This window comes from Xiphias gladius, chromosome 10, assembly GCF_016859285.1.
Source record: "Xiphias gladius isolate SHS-SW01 ecotype Sanya breed wild chromosome 10, ASM1685928v1, whole genome shotgun sequence".
Taxonomy (NCBI): Eukaryota; Metazoa; Chordata; class Actinopteri; order Istiophoriformes; family Xiphiidae; genus Xiphias; species Xiphias gladius.
In genome coordinates, this window is record NC_053409.1 from 6,765,436 (window position 1) to 6,780,882 (window position 15,447).

The window sequence follows — 15,447 nt, forward strand, 5'->3', positions numbered from 1 at the left end:
TGGAAAACCTTGTTGGGATGCAGTGTTACTGCCATAATTACCATTGGATGACTTGATAAACTAGGAGAAAGGTGTGTGTAGTTTTTGATAAACCAATAAATGTGGTTAAGAATGACATTTCTTGCCAGTCACTCGATCTTGGCCCGGTGTCCCACACCCTACGATATAAATGAGGCTAGAATCTGCAATCAATAGAATTTTTTTTGATGTGTCTGCATGAAGGAAAAAATTCCCTGCTATACCTCACTACTGATGCAGTCACGTGACCCAAGGCTGACCTCAGTTCATCCATCTGCTGCCGTAGCAAGTCAGCTCTGGCTTGGTTGACATTTGAGTTGAACATGAGTTGATTCCAGCCCTGCATTACATTTTGATGTTTACGTTTTACTTTTTTCACAACCTGAAGTTTTTTTGTATTTTTTGTCACTTCTGTACTGTAAGTGCATGTTTTACATTTTTTCTCAGATATGGTTAAACTAATCAGAATGTTGTTTTGTTTTTTTTTGTTTGTTTGTATACTGTAAACGCTTGAAACTTTTTTTTGTTAAATGCAAAAAAATGTCAATAAATTTAATTTGAGGAAAAAAAATGTATATGGAACAATTTATTTTTCAGATTTTACCTGCCGTATTTCACATGCAAATGGCCTCCATCAGTCTAACGATAAATGACTGCAGCCGTAAGTGTAATGCCATGTGAAATGAGCATAGAATCGGTACATGGTAACGAGTATAAGGTATATGTGTATCTCAATGTCGAAGATTGTTGATGCAAACTACTACCCTGCACCCACACGTCAAGCTTACACACACCTCAATCTCTACTAAATTATCAAGTATCTTATTTATTGACTGGAAAACTTTAACTATCAACCTCCATGTTACAGAAGGCTTCTGTTTGACTGCACGTTCACCATTTCAAAGCATTTGACAGTGAAAAATGTCGACATCTGCTGGCCAAATCCTTGGCATTGCATTTGTATGGCTGGATAGGCTTCGGTTAAAGCAGGGGTCGGGGTTAAGCATCATAAGACACCAACGGTTAGGGGCGGTGACATTTCAAAAATCACTGGAAACTGAAGAAATCTTTATGATGTAAAAGAAAAATAAAGATGTTGAGTATTGGTGGTGATTATGGTGCATAGGTTCATATTCATTAATAAAGAGTTATTAGTATAAATACAGAAAACTACAGCTGGTTGATACAGTTTCCTCCACATAAACATCAGAAGTTTGGTATCAGTGGATGACATTCTTGCTGTTTGTTGTCTTAAAGGTTTCGTGTATTTTTAGTTTTGATAAATCAAGACTATGTTCTTTCATTATTAAATATTAGTAAAGAGCTTAGGTGTTCATGGTCAAATGTTTTCTTAATCTTGTGAAAAACAGTAACGTTACCACTCACCATGTAGCATTCATTAGTATTTTTAACTGTGGTCTAATTTTTATGGTCATTTTGGATTTGTATCAAAATAACTTTTACAGCATGACGCTGATAAATATGTAGATCTTAAATACATAAAAATACACTCCACAAAAATATTTTGTACATACTAAATACAAATTCATTTATGAATTTTAAAAATTATTTTACAAAAAATTAAAAATAGCATCCTTAGGGCAAATATAACTTTTTTTTTGTTGTTGTCCTTTTCAAAGTCAAAACTCTTGATTATCTTCCTGTCTTACTGTATCAGTTTCCTCTTTACAAATACCTTTCCCTGTCTCTCTGCATCTCTTCTTCTTCTTAATCTCTCCTCCTCTCATATCTTCCTCCCTCTCACCCTCCTCCATCCCTGCCTCTGCCCTCAGCTACCTCCCCAGCAGGAGAGGAGAATGTGAAGGTGGTAATGGTACCAGTCCCAGTACCGGTCTTCATTCCAGTGCCTATGAACATGTACACCCAGCACACACCCGTTCCAATGGCTGTGCCCATGCCTGTACGTCCCATTAAATTACATTCACATTCTGTGAAATTTTAATGATTAAAAGACCTTCTATTAAATCTTTGCAGCAATGAAACGTTATGTCTCTTCTCCTGTTTTTCCAGGTTCCAGTACCCATGGTACTACTACCACAGAACAAGGACATGAAAGATGCAGCTGTCCAGTCAGAACCTTTGGCTGTGAAGGAAGAAAATCAGAATGATGGGCCCGTTTCCAGTGCAGGTGAGGGTTTGGGTGTAGTGTATTTTTTGTCCTGATTTTTACATATTTAAGTTCTGTAGTTCTTTATTTTTGTGTGTCTGCTACAGACCAGAGCAGTTCTGATAGTGGAGACATAAAGTCACCGGCTGTCGCACCCATAATCCGTGAAGATGAGGATACTCAAAAAGCAGTAAAAGCCGACCTGCCTTTTACTGTAAATTCAGAGAGGAGCGCAGAGTCTACTGATCTCCAACTTAATGCCCAGGCAGGGAGCAGGACAACAAGCGAACCACCTACCACCAGTGCCGAGCATCAGTCTCCCTCCTCTCCAATGATGGACTTGGAGACTGACTTCCCATCAGGTGAGATATCATGAAATGTAAAGTGATAGTCAACACCAAGTCTGTTGGACAAATGTCCATGCTGACTTGAAAGCTTTCATGAATGTAATTGTTTGAAATGCCAGCACCCAAGAGTATTCAATTTTGATAGGGATAAACATTAAGTGGAGATGGAAAACATTCTCAACAGCTGTCACTGAAAGGTGTTTTGTGTGTGTTTCTGCAGAATCATTGGGTCCGAAGTCCTCTGCTCCACAGCGAGGAGTAAAAAGGCCTAGAGACGGTTACTCCGGCCGGAAACGGGTATGACTCTATGTTTGTTTGCGTCTTTGTTTGCCATTGGGTAAACTCAGATTCGTTTTATCAGCTTTTGATTGTAACCTTAAAAACCTTCTGGTTTGTAGGCAGACAAGTTTTCTTGCAGGCTGCTCTTTGATTCTCTAGCTGAACCCTGCTGCTGTGATATGGTGTGTTCACGTGCTATAGGAACCATTGACTGCTGGCAGTGGAAGTTACTTTTCCAGAAACTTTTTAACAAACAGTACCAGCTTGTCGTCAGATGTTATGACAGTCTTGAATGTTACATGTATTTATACGACCAAAACGTTTACAAATACACCCAATATTTCCCAAAAAGTGCAGTCAAACTTTCAGTCAACCATTTTCTGCCCAGTAGTCATTGCATTTCTGTTTATGCAGGGTCGAAGACGGACTGTTTCATTGGACCGCAGTGCAGTGGTGACTCCCACCGCCTCCAAACTGAACCACCTGTATGGGGTTAAAGCCTGGAAGAGCTGGGTCCAACAGCGCAACAGAGAGCCAGGAGAATGTGAGCCTCAGTTCTCTTTAATATTTTTGTTTTATTTTCTTTGGTCTTTTTTCTAATGTATTGGTTGGTCCTATTGTAAACTGTTTTATTCTATAGTAGTTGTATTTTACATTCTCTCCACCTGTAGCCAATCTAGTGGATATTAAAGAAGACATCCTTCAATGTGACTCTGCTGAGCTGAGCTTTGCTCTGTCTCGCTTCATCAGAGAAGTGAGACGGCCCAATAGAGAGACCTACAGCCCAGACAGCATCTTCTACCTCTGTCTGGGAATACAACAGGTCCACACAGACACAACGTGTCACTGGTTTCCATCTTGGTTCTTTTACGGTCTTTGTCGCCCACTTTTTGACTCATTCTTTTCTGTCTCCTTCTCTTTGGACAGTATCTGTTCATGAAGGGCCGCATAGAGAACATCTTTACTGACGAGCTCTACAATCAGTTTGCCACCGAGATCACTGGGATGCTGCGACTCTGGAAGCCTAAATCGCTACCTAGCGGTATGAACATTGACACAAAGTCACACCCCATTCTTGATACTATTTGTGGAAGGCTTTTTTCTGCAGTAGCCGTTCAATGTATTTACGTTGAGTAATTACCTCCATGTGTATAAGTTTTAACTGGTTGTGGCAGAGTCTGCCATTCCTGCACTTGTTTCAGATTACATACAACTTTAAAGCTGCACTAATCAATGTTTTTGTATTAACAATGGGTCAATAGAGTACATGTAATATAAAAGGGGTTGTCATAGTGATAAATTCACAGAGAATTGTCCCCCAACTCCCCTCAGCCTTGCGGAGCATTTCAGCGTCTTTCATCTCAGGGTTTCCAGGTTTTATAGCCCGCAGCTTTACTGTTTTGGTTCACTCTGATTACCCTCATTATTGGTGTCCAGCAGCAGCAGGTAGCGGTTTTCAACAAATTAGCTCCGATGACCCCACTGTATACCACGTGCTCAGCACCAAACAGCAGACAGACTCTGTTAGCGACTAGCTCGTGAACACAGCGGGGCATGTAGCCGCTGAAGCAGCCGGATATTTTTCTCAGCTTTTTCCCTGCTCTCTCTTTCCTCCTACAGGTGGCCTTGTTTCCTCTCGTGTTGAAGAGTCCTACCTGTGGGACTGTAAGCAGCTGGGCGCTTACTCACCCATAGTGTTGCTCAACACACTGCTCTTTTTCTGCACCAAAAACTTCCACTTCACTACATTGGGGCAGCACCAAAGTCTCTCCTTTGTCAACTTTACTGGACGCTCCAAACACTGCAGCCGAGCCGGCAAAGTCCACTACCTCCAGTACCAGAGAAGCAGCTCTGCCACGCCCAGCCGGGAAGACACAGGTGGGTGGCGTACAATGAAACTGCTTCACACTCTTTCTGAACATCGAAAACAGATTTATAAATTGACTCCCTACCTTGAAAACCATAGTGTGTCTGGAAGTACTGACTAACTGAGTTTTGGAGTGTACTGTTGTTTCTAGAGCGATCCAGAAAAAGGCAGGCAGAGAATGAGGGAGACATGGAGATGCTAGAAAATGTCACCAATCCTCTACACTGTCCTGTGAGACTCTACGAGTTCTACCTCTCTAGATGGTGAGACACAGGTTATTGACAAGCTGCCACTACTACTCCAGTTAAGAAAACTGAACATACATCTTCTCTGTCCTCTTGCTCTCTAACAGCCCAGAGTCGGTGAAGAAGAGAACTGACTTGTTTTACCTCCAGCCTGAACAGAATGTGCACACACACAGGTCAGAGTCAGTCCTCTAACGTCAGAAAAGCCGGTGATGCCCGATTTTTCCTTCTTGAGTGTGTCACTTATAACCAGCGCTCTGCTTTGAAACCTTTAAGAGACAAAACAAATTAGAGATAGTGTGTCTATGGGGTGTGTTCATCTATTAATGTAGTACATAGAGAACTAGATGAGATGATCAATACTGCTCTCATATTTGTACACTAAATATGAAGCTACAGCCTGCTTAGCTTAGCTTAGTTTAGCACAAAGACTGGAAACGGGGGGAATCAGCTAACCTGGCTCTGTACAAAGCTAACAAAATCTGCCAAGAAATCGTCCAACATAGCCCTCCATAAAACCTCAACATTGTACAGATTAAAGAAACAAGATATAATGTGTTAATTTGTGAGCTTTAGAGATGCTGCTAGGAGGATTTTGTTTAAACCGAGCTAAGCTAGTTTCCTCCTGTTTCTAATCTAAGATAAGCTATCTGGCTGCAGGCTGTAATTCCATGTTTATTGGACAGATAGGAGAGATGTATCAATCTTCTCATGTAACTCTCTGCAAGAAAGCAAATAAGTGTATCCTCAAAAGGTCAAACAATTTCTTTACGTAAGTTGCATATAATTAACCACAGTGGGAATCTGAGGAATACAACTGCTGTTAGCTTAAATATCTACAGTATACAACAAAACTGATTACACTCCTGCTCGATATCACTAAAATGTTAAGTAATTACAAATCCTGTCCATTTGATACAGTTTTATTTGTTCTAGTCAAAGCCCAAGAAGAGTGAAGTAATTTCATTTGAAAAACAGAAATGTTTTATTAATTAAACTACAATGAAAGGTCCATATTAAAGAACCAACTAAAACAAAAGGTAGTAGACCCTTCATTAGTGAGATTCCATTTTTTTCATTTTTAAAATATTTTTCAAGGACAGCCATTGCACCTCTGTTATTGGTAATGTGGCTCTTCCTCCTCAGCACTGCTGCAGCTATGTTTCAGCTTCCGTCTTTATTACAATCTGGTTTCTTAACTCTTCACATAATTCCTTACCATGTGGAGCCATGTTGTATTAGACACAACCCAGGCCAAAACCGATTAAGCCGTGGTTTACACAGGTTTTTTATAACCTTGCTCATGCAGTTAGCCTTAACTGGAAATCACAGGTGTAATAACTGGTTGAATTAAGGTTGTACTTTGGGGTTTGTATTTTCAATGTCGTCGATCTAACCTGTGTGTTTTTAATTGAACATAAATTGAAAAATCCTACACTTCGACTTAAGAAAATAATACAATAATTGTACAATGGTAAAATTTTTAATCATTTATCATTTTAGTGATATTGCACAGCAGTGTACTCGGTTTTGTTGTCTACTGTATGTCAAGTGCATAATTAAGTATTGTTAGTATACTTGCTATCTACTTTTCTTCTAAGTATTAAAAAATGTGTCAATTTGAAAATATATAAAATGCAACAAGTGGTATCAAGTTTAATTAAATAATCACGTGTTGTGAACAAAACAAATAAAACAAAAGTGGGGCTGCAACAGAGAGTAGCATCCTATCCCTTCTAAACTGAGATGCCATAGATTTACCTTATTTGCACAAACAAACGTTGGTAACGTTACTGACAACAATCCATCTTTAGAAAAACCCACCAAGCTCCTTACAGAGAAATAAAGATTTGCCAGCGGTAATGTTATTGAGCCTCTCTACTTCAACCCTACCAGAAGGCGAAAAATGACATAATGCTAATGAAATTATGAAAAAATCAAATAGTTTCTTCTGTGTCTCTTGGGGCTGCACACATACAAAATGTCTTTATGTTGACACTGTAAAGTGGAAGAAATGTTGATTTCTCTGACTTTTTCTGTTTACATCTCCAACCATAACAGTTCACACTGGTACACTGCTCAACCATTAGAGGGAACCACTCTACAGAGCATGCTCACACGCATCTTGGCTGTCAGAGAGGTTCACCAGGAACACGAAGCAGCGCAGCACCAGTCCTCAGCCACCACTGCTGATAAGAGCTTACAGTAATATAAAGCCTGTCTGCCTACCCATGATCTTCTCTGCACCAGACACTCTCTCTGATGCCGAACGGTTCACAGTCGATTCAAACTGTACATACACCCATCAGTCATTTCAGACTGAGGCTGACAGGTCTGTGAGACGGGGGACTTCATGTACGGACCACCAGGCTTTCACAGAAAGAACAAACCGAGATTTGATGAAATAACAATCTGTCACAAAGAGAGACAGTTTTAAAGAACTGGGATTGTGGGATAATTGTATTTAGTTACCTCAGTGGCCATCTCCTCCTCACATAAATGCACAATGAGTTTACAAACATCTGATACTGTCAAATATGGAAAAGGGATGAGTATTGTTAATGCAGCATTTATCACATTTAGTGGGTTGATTTACTACCAGTGATGGTCAATGCCAAACCTGTCAGATGTACTGTTATAATATTAGACTAGTGGGAACAGCAAACTGCTTATGAAAACAGTCAGAGCTGCTGTAAACAGTGAGAGGGCTTTTTTTTATAGTTGTTTGCCCCTCTTTACATCGGCAATTGCTTACATGGAGAATTTTGACTAGTATAGAGTTTTTAAGGCTGATCCTGGTATTTAAGGACTGAACAAAAAAAACACCAAAAACTAAAAGACTGACATTTTGAGCAGGTTTTGTTATTAAGTCATCTGCACAAAACTTGGTAAAAATGTCACTAGATTGGGGGGAGCACTTCCTACAGAGTCCCATTGTAGTATTGATAAATTAAATATTAAATATGTAGTTTGAAAGATCTGCATCAAATTCATCACATTAGAGGTGGATGACATTGACTGGCTGACATCTGACATTTGATTAAAAGCCAATATGTAATCTAATATGTTGTTAAACCAATATATATCAGTGTAACCCTTTTTGTAATGAGATTCACAGTGCCTCTCATCTTTTGTTGTTTTATTTTCGAATAGTTATCTGTTATTGTGCTGTTCCCCTTTTATATTCTTCATCCTCTGTGGCCTTATTTCCTTCCCAACAACTTTCCCTACTCCCTACGTCTTTCACTCTGTTTGCTCATGTGCATTTGCCCCCCTTTTTTCCCTGTGGTAGTAATGTATGTATACCTGTACAGTATGTCCCCCTTCATTCCCTTTTATGGCTCCTTCTTCCTAACAGTTTTAATGTTCTCCCCTGAGACATTATTCCTTTGTTTTGTTTGTTTGTTTTTTCTTCCATATGCCTTTGTTCCTTAATCTGAGGAAATTGAATATGGAGATTTGAAAAAGCAGCAAACAACTCAAAGTACTAGCAAAGTACTTTTCCTGACTCTAACCCAAACCCTTGAGGGTTGATGGTTTTCATTTTCCATATATACAATATAAAAATACTATGACATTGTGCCTAACATGAAACTAAACTAATAGCCATCAATGGCTATCAGTTCTCTAAGGTCTACTCATTCCTGTAGACCTTAGAGAAGGCAATATAGTCTGAACTTCTTTCTAATCTGGTATACAGGCAGTCCTGGTGACTTACTCCATAGACAAAACTGTGTGTGATAAACCCTCAAAATCTGAAGCTCGACCATGGCACATTGCATGTCCATGATATGCTGGTGACAACCATTTCATGGAATTTTGGATTGTATCTTGGATTTTTTGAAAACGAAAATCTTAAAATTTCATGTCAGAATTCTTAAAATTAAAATTAAATATCGAAGACATATGTTGATATGTTGAAATTTCACATCAATATTAGCATTTGTTCTTTTTTGTGATAATAAACGCTCATTGTCATTTTGTATATTTTGTCATAGAGGTCAACATGCCTTCACTTTCGCCTCATGGTCACATTTGATTTAAAATCCGTGTTATAGTGTAAATGAGTTATAAGCACTACAAATCACACCAGCCTGACATCTCTCCCGTGCTCCATGCTAAAAATTTAAGAATTCACAGTCTTGACTGATGGTATCCATTTGCATTATCCAGACAAAGGGTTCTGGAAATGTTTGTGAATATCTTTAAACAACATACCTTAACACACTGTCACTGCTGCTGGCGCAAAAGAAATATTACTGTTCTGAATATTGTCGCTGCTGTCTGAAACTCCCGTAGGTGGATAAAAGATTGTTTAGTAAGACAAGACCCAAAGACAGTCTGATGTTTTATCGTCATGCACAAAATGCTGTATTGCCATGAAGTATTAAAAGTTCATCTTATTCCTTTTTTTCCTTGGTTGCAAGATAGAGGATTTATATTGCAAGCATGATGGAAATGAAATGTGATGTTGAGAGTGTAATTGAAGTCTGTGCAGTTTGGAAACATTGATTTATAAAATGTGTAAAGGTTAATTTTTTTTTGTGTTTTAATTCATTTTGTCTGTGAAAATCTGGCCATGATTGAGCTTCATCCCTCTTTTTCTCTTTGTGGTAAAATCCTATTCTTTTCTTTTCTTCCCTGCTTCACCAATTTTGGAACTAATATGCAGCGAATGTCTGTGAAAGTGGTTGCAGAGGAACAGAGCTCTAGCTAAAGACCATATAGATTAATCAGCAGCTGAACACTACATATCAGTAGTGTTCAGGTGCTGAATACAGTGGCATGAAAAAGTTTAGGCCCCTGGCTAAAATTTCTGATACTGTGAATAGTTAAGTGAGTAGAAGAAGAAACTGATCTTCAAAAGGCATAAAGTTAAAGGTGTAACATTCTTTTCAATGTTTTAAGCAAGATTAGTACATTATTTTTGTTTTGTATAATGTTAGAGTGACAAAAAAAGAAAGGAGCACCATACAAAAGTTTGGGCACCCCAAGAGATTTGAGCTCTCAGATAACTTTTACCAAGACCTCAGACCTTAATTAGCTTGTTAGGGCTGTGGCTTGTTCACAACCACCGTTCGGAAATGCGAAGTGATGTGAATTTCAAAACTTTATAAATACTATGACTCCTCAAACCTTGTCCTAACAATCAGCAGCCTTCTTCTACTATGGGCTCCTCTAGGCAGCTTCCTAGCACTCTGAAAACTAAAATAATTGATGCCGGCAACAAGCAGGAGAAGGATATTAGAGGACAGCAAAGTGTTTCCAGGTAGACTTTTCCTCAGTTTGTAATGTAATTAAGAAATCACAGTTAACAGGAATGGTGGATGTCCAGTTGAGGTCTGGAAGACCAAAAAAACTTTCCAAGGGAACTTCGTGTAGGATTGCTAGACGCAAATCAAAACCAAACCTGTTTGACTGCAAAAGACCTTCAGGAAGATTTAGCAGTGATGGTGCACTGTTCTACAGTGCAGCAACACCTTCACAAATATGACCTTCATGGATGAGTCAACAGAAGAAAACCTTTTCTCTGTCCTCACCACAAAATTCAGCATCAGAAGTTTGCAAAGGAACATCTAAACAAGCCTGATGCAGTCTGGAAGTTAAAATAGAACTTGTTGGCCACAATGAGCAATGGTATGTTTGGAGAAAAAAGGGTGCATTTCCTGAAAAGAACACCTCTCCAACTAATAAACACGTGGCTGGAGGGATATCGCTTTGGGCTTGTGTCGCAGCCAGTGGCACGGGGAACATTTAATTGGTAGAGAGAATAATGGATTCAATTAAATACCAGCAAAATCTGGGAGCAAACATCAAACTCTCCATAAAAAAGCTGAAATGAAAAGTGGATGGCTACTACAACAGAATACAAACAAGAAGTGAAAGACTCTTAGCTGCTGCAAAAAGCATTTACAAGCTGGGATACTTGCTAAAGCAGGTGTTGCTAAGTACTGACCATGCAGGGTACCCAAATTTGTTTCTGGCCTTTTATCTTTTTTGTTACTTTGAGACTGAAAGGTGAAAATAAAATAATAATCTCAGTTACTTTACTTTATGCCTTTTGGAAATCAATTCATCTTTTATTCACTTAACTATTCACAGTAACAGAACGAGGTGTGCCCATGCTCCTGTATATCATGTATATAATTCCATGTACAGTATAGAATCTGTTGACAAAAAAAGTCAAAGCTCAAGGTCCACTTGCTCACACGTTCTTTAGCTTTCAAGCATATCACACTTCAACAGCAGGTGGACTTTGCTCATCCTCATTGTTCTGAGAACTTTTAGGACTTCATCCTTTACATTACTGCCTCAGAGAAAACTAAAGGAGTCCACAAATCAAGGCGCTTCAGCAAAAAATAAAACAATATCCCATGATCACATTGGTAACCAAAGGGACCATTTACTGGCCTGTCTAGCATGAAGTATTACTGTTCTGGTCTCATATTATCATGGTGAATCTTGTGTTCAAACATCTTGCCATCTGTTACAAACTGAAATTGCTGCAGGTATTCAAATGTGAATAAAAAGCAAAAGAAAAATGTATAGGTTTAACAGCAGTTTTTAGATACATACATGTCAACACACAAAAAGTCATCCGTGACGATAGTAATGGCATGTTGATTATTTTAATGAATATTTCAAAGAAAAGACAGATAATTCTTTGCCAGAAAGAACAAAAATCCGGTTTTCAATAACTATCCTAACATGGCTGATTTAGCCCGAACAAATCATGTTCAAACTGCCTCTGATATGTTTATCTAATCTTAATTTAAACTGTAGCATTGGCTAAATGTAGCATGAAACTTAGTCAGATGGTTAACTAATGATCCAGTGATGTCAGCACTCCTAGGAAACAGCTCCACCCAGTGGAGAGTTGTGGCAACGACCGGAGAGTTCTGTAAGGGACTAGTTTGCAGCGGGTGAAAATATCCTTCATTTGAGACGAGAGTTGGGTGAATATGTCAGAGCTCCAGCTGAGTCACCAGTCAGAAGCTTACTGGTGGGTCATAGAAGCGGCAGCAGCAAGTGCAAAAAGTGTTAAGAGTAAAGTGTAAGCCTGTAGCCAACAAACTAATAAGAAATCCTTCTCACCTGAGGATGGTATGAAAGTTCTTGCAGAACAAGGGGAGGTTATCTCTTACCTCCTCCTTTCCAGAGCCTTTTAGAAAGAAACGGGTCCAACTGCTTCAGGAAGACGACGGACGCAAGTGATTTAGGTGGAGGGACATTGTGGTGGTCACTTTTACAGAAGAAACACGAAGACCACACATTCACAACTGGTCCACTTCACAACTCAACTTTTGTTTGTTTGTTTTTTCTTTGCTTTTTTTTCCCCTCTTTTTGTTTGTTTTTTGTCTCACTTCTGCAGCTGCATTTGTAAGATCATTTATGCAAAACATTGTGAGTGAATCAAAAGAAATACATAACAAGCAGGAAAAAAGTTACACATCAGATTATTACCTCTGTTGAGGGGGATGGGAGTTTTTTTATTTATGTATTTATTTTTTTGCTTGTATGTACTTTATGTGTAATGTCTGTACGTAATGTAGTGACACTCAGTTATGAAGGCCTATTAACTAACTCCCGGTATTTGCTTGTTCTCTGGGAAATTCCCTCATAAAACAACTCCCATACATACACAACTATTAATTTGTGTAATTTACATAATTCCTTCTAGTGTGGATCTGCTGCCTGTTTAAGCCCGTTCACCGCTGACGAAGGTGAGGATGACCAGCATTAGGGTCATTTTGCCGGTTTTATATGCAGCCCGTGTGTGTGACGGGGGACCCTGGGTGTCTCAAACAGAAAGCTGATTGGCAACGTTTTGGAAACGATTGGTCCCTAAAGTCCCCTTCACCTTAAGCCATTCAAGGAGGATCCTCCCAGGGTTCTAATCGCTGATGAAGATGCTCTGATGAGTTATGGCCACTAGATACCGCTGTAGAGCGTGAGTCTGCGTCGTGGTACATCACAGGATGACTGTCCAACCCCCCGTGCGGTTTAACTCAGGAAAAACCCTGCAAATGTCTCTGTGGAGGAAACTCTGTTAATGTGAGTTTAACGATGCCCCTGATCACACCTGTGTTCCTACCAGGCTACAGTCCGCCTGTCAGAGTAACCTGACAGTGAGGGTTATTATCACTGATAAATCACTGATAATAATTCTTCAACATTTTCCTTAATTTCCAATTCCAGTCTTTATTAAATACATAAAGAAATCTAATGAGGAAAAAAATGGTTTTACAGCTATCATTAATGACGGTAGCCTTTCTCCTATTTTATTAAAAACATGAAATATTATTGTTTTGGGGTCATAATATCATGGTGAATCTTTTTTTTTTTTAACTTCTGGCATTCTGTTACACACTGGCATTATTGCTGCTAAACCAATACAAATAAAAAGCAAAATTAAGGGACACAGGTAATACCGAAAAAAAAACACAGCAGTAAAAATTGTAATTTTCATCATGTGATTAGCAAATCTCATGGTTACAATTTTGTGTGACTGCATTTCAAACAAATCAAAAGAAATAAAGATTATTTTACATCAGTAAAAAACAAAAAGATCAAGTTTTCAGTAACTGTCCTCATATGACTGATTTAACCCCAAAAACATGAGCAAAATCCCTCTGATATGTGTCTTTAAACTTCATTTAAACTGTAGCACTGGTTAAATGTAGCGTTTAACTGAGTCAGACAGTGAACTAATGAGCCAGTGAAGTCAGCACACTGGAGAAACATCTCTACCCAGGGGAGAGTTGTGCTAACGACCGGAAAGTTCCTGAAGACTCTGGAGCTCCTCCAGTTATTTAGTATTCCAGACTATTAAAGCTCAGACAGTCCCACTGCTGGGACGGAAAGCAACACAACCAACACAGTAGAGAACACACACTTTACTTCACCTCACAACTAGAGGACTCAACACTAAACACACACTGGAGATGCTGTGCCCTCGTGGACTCCAGTCTGCCTTCAGTCCATTCGTGGACTCGTACTGGCCTGTACGCAGTCAGTGGCCAGAGGTCAAACCTCCGCTCTACCAGCAGGATCTACTGCAGATGAGCCTACAGGAGCTCCACAGCAGCCTGGAGCTGATGGAAAAACTTCAACACAAGATCGCCGCCCTGGGACCAGTGTCTTACCAGCTGCAGAAAGATGGAGAGCACTTTGGCCTGACCCTGGAAACTCAAGGCTTTTCTCCAGAGGAGCTGTCTGTCAGGCAGGAGGGAAGGAGGCTGAGAGTCAGCGGGAAGACAGAGAAGAAGCAGGAGGACGAGAAAGGCTGCTGCTCTTACAGACACCAGGAGTTCACACAGGAGTTTGATCTGCCTGAAGGCCTGAACCTTGAGGAGGCCACCTGCTGCCTGCATGCAGACGGGAAGCTCCACATCCAGGCAGCCGGAGCTCCCTGTGTGGAGGAGGCTGAGAGAGAGCTGACTATGGCGAGGTGCTTGCAGAGTGTGTGTACACACACAGAAGGTGGCAGCACAGAGACACACAACAGAACACAGGACATGGACAGCACACTGTGTTTAGGTGACACCCCTAAAAACATTGTTTGATCTATATGTTGCTGTTGTGCCAATGTACATTCAGTGTTTTATAAAAGTGTTAAATGAGGATCATATTTGCTTCGGTATATGACGAATTGAGTGTTTTCAATAAATATATTTAGTTGTTTGGCTTTTCCTTTGGCTTTTTTTTATCATAATGTTTTTTTTCTTTAACAGAAATATGTTTCAAAAATAAAAAACAAATAACTTCAAGAGACAGAACTGACACATATTTCATTTACTGAAATACATTAATCAAGTCATAGAGTTAGCGTTTTACTCAAATGGCTCAATATACTGGGTGGATTTTGAAATTAACATCTTCTGTATTTGTTAGTATTTAATTTATTACATGTTTTTTTTTTTTTTAAAAAGCAAGCGTAAGTTAAAAATCACAAAGTATATGATGTCCAACTATTCATGAAGCTCTGAGGGCAAACTTTTTAATAAAAACTATAGTTTACAGTTTCGATCATCCAGAGTGTCTAATGTTAATAGTAGTCTGAAGTTGCCATCCACAACATGTAGCTCAGTATCAGTTTAAATGTGGTCAGATGATGTTCTCTCCATTCACTAGCTTGCAGGAAACGGAAAACAAATTTAAGCTTTCAAAGGTAACCACATTCAAGCGATATGATAAAACAAATTCCCCAGATCAACTAAGTATAAAATAAAAAGATAAGTATCTTTCCTTTATCATTTCTGTCTACATGTGAAAGATGGAAACAGGAACAGAAAGGTTTATATCCTAATTAGGTGCATTTGTTATCTGTCATTCAAATATTCATGATTCTTTTCCTTCTGATGCAGTTAACAGCAAGTGACTACATGATGCCTGGTTATGTCAGCACAGGTCTTTTCAAGATGTTAATATATGGCCCCATTTGAGATGTATGCACTTACTCTGCTTGTATCTTAATCTTACGATACAAGCCAAAAATAAATTGATAATAAATAAAAGGTTATTGAGTTGTATAATTTCAAGAGACACATACAACAGCTACAC

At 39.1% G+C, this 15,447-nt stretch overlaps 2 protein-coding genes across 8 annotated transcripts in view; both read left to right on the plus strand.

Moving 5' to 3' along the window:
• The window catches only part of si:ch211-266o15.1 (zinc finger MYM-type protein 4), a 26,525-nt gene extending 17,126 nt beyond the window's left edge, over window positions 1–9,399 (plus strand). For all 7 annotated transcript variants that reach the window (XM_040138169.1, XM_040138164.1, XM_040138165.1 and 4 more), the window contains 11 exons: window positions 1,812–1,939; window positions 2,050–2,167; window positions 2,254–2,508; window positions 2,714–2,790; window positions 3,187–3,316; window positions 3,444–3,595; window positions 3,700–3,814; window positions 4,393–4,650; window positions 4,791–4,902; window positions 4,992–5,060; window positions 6,946–9,399. In XM_040138169.1, coding sequence (XP_039994103.1) covers window positions 1,812–1,939; window positions 2,050–2,167; window positions 2,254–2,508; window positions 2,714–2,790; window positions 3,187–3,316; window positions 3,444–3,595; window positions 3,700–3,814; window positions 4,393–4,650; window positions 4,791–4,902; window positions 4,992–5,060; window positions 6,946–7,093 — 1,562 coding nt within the window. In that variant the 3' untranslated portion in view covers window positions 7,094–9,399. The remainder of the gene's footprint in view (window positions 1–1,811; window positions 1,940–2,049; window positions 2,168–2,253; window positions 2,509–2,713; window positions 2,791–3,186; window positions 3,317–3,443; window positions 3,596–3,699; window positions 3,815–4,392; window positions 4,651–4,790; window positions 4,903–4,991; window positions 5,061–6,945) is intronic.
• A 4,382-nt stretch (window positions 9,400–13,781) lies between these two features.
• LOC120795439 (heat shock protein 30-like) lies at window positions 13,782–14,450 on the plus strand. Its single transcript, XM_040137374.1, has one exon. The coding sequence runs from the start codon at window positions 13,830–13,832 to the stop codon at window positions 14,448–14,450; it is 621 nt and encodes a 206-aa protein (XP_039993308.1). The 5' UTR covers window positions 13,782–13,829.
• Window positions 14,451–15,447: the final 997 nt, after the last annotated feature.

Bases quoted from the DNA above. Each gene is read 5' to 3' on its own strand.
- LOC120795439 (XM_040137374.1), top strand. From the start codon at position 13,830: ATGCTGTGCCCTCGTGGACTCCAGTCTGCCTTCAGTCCATTCGTGGAC.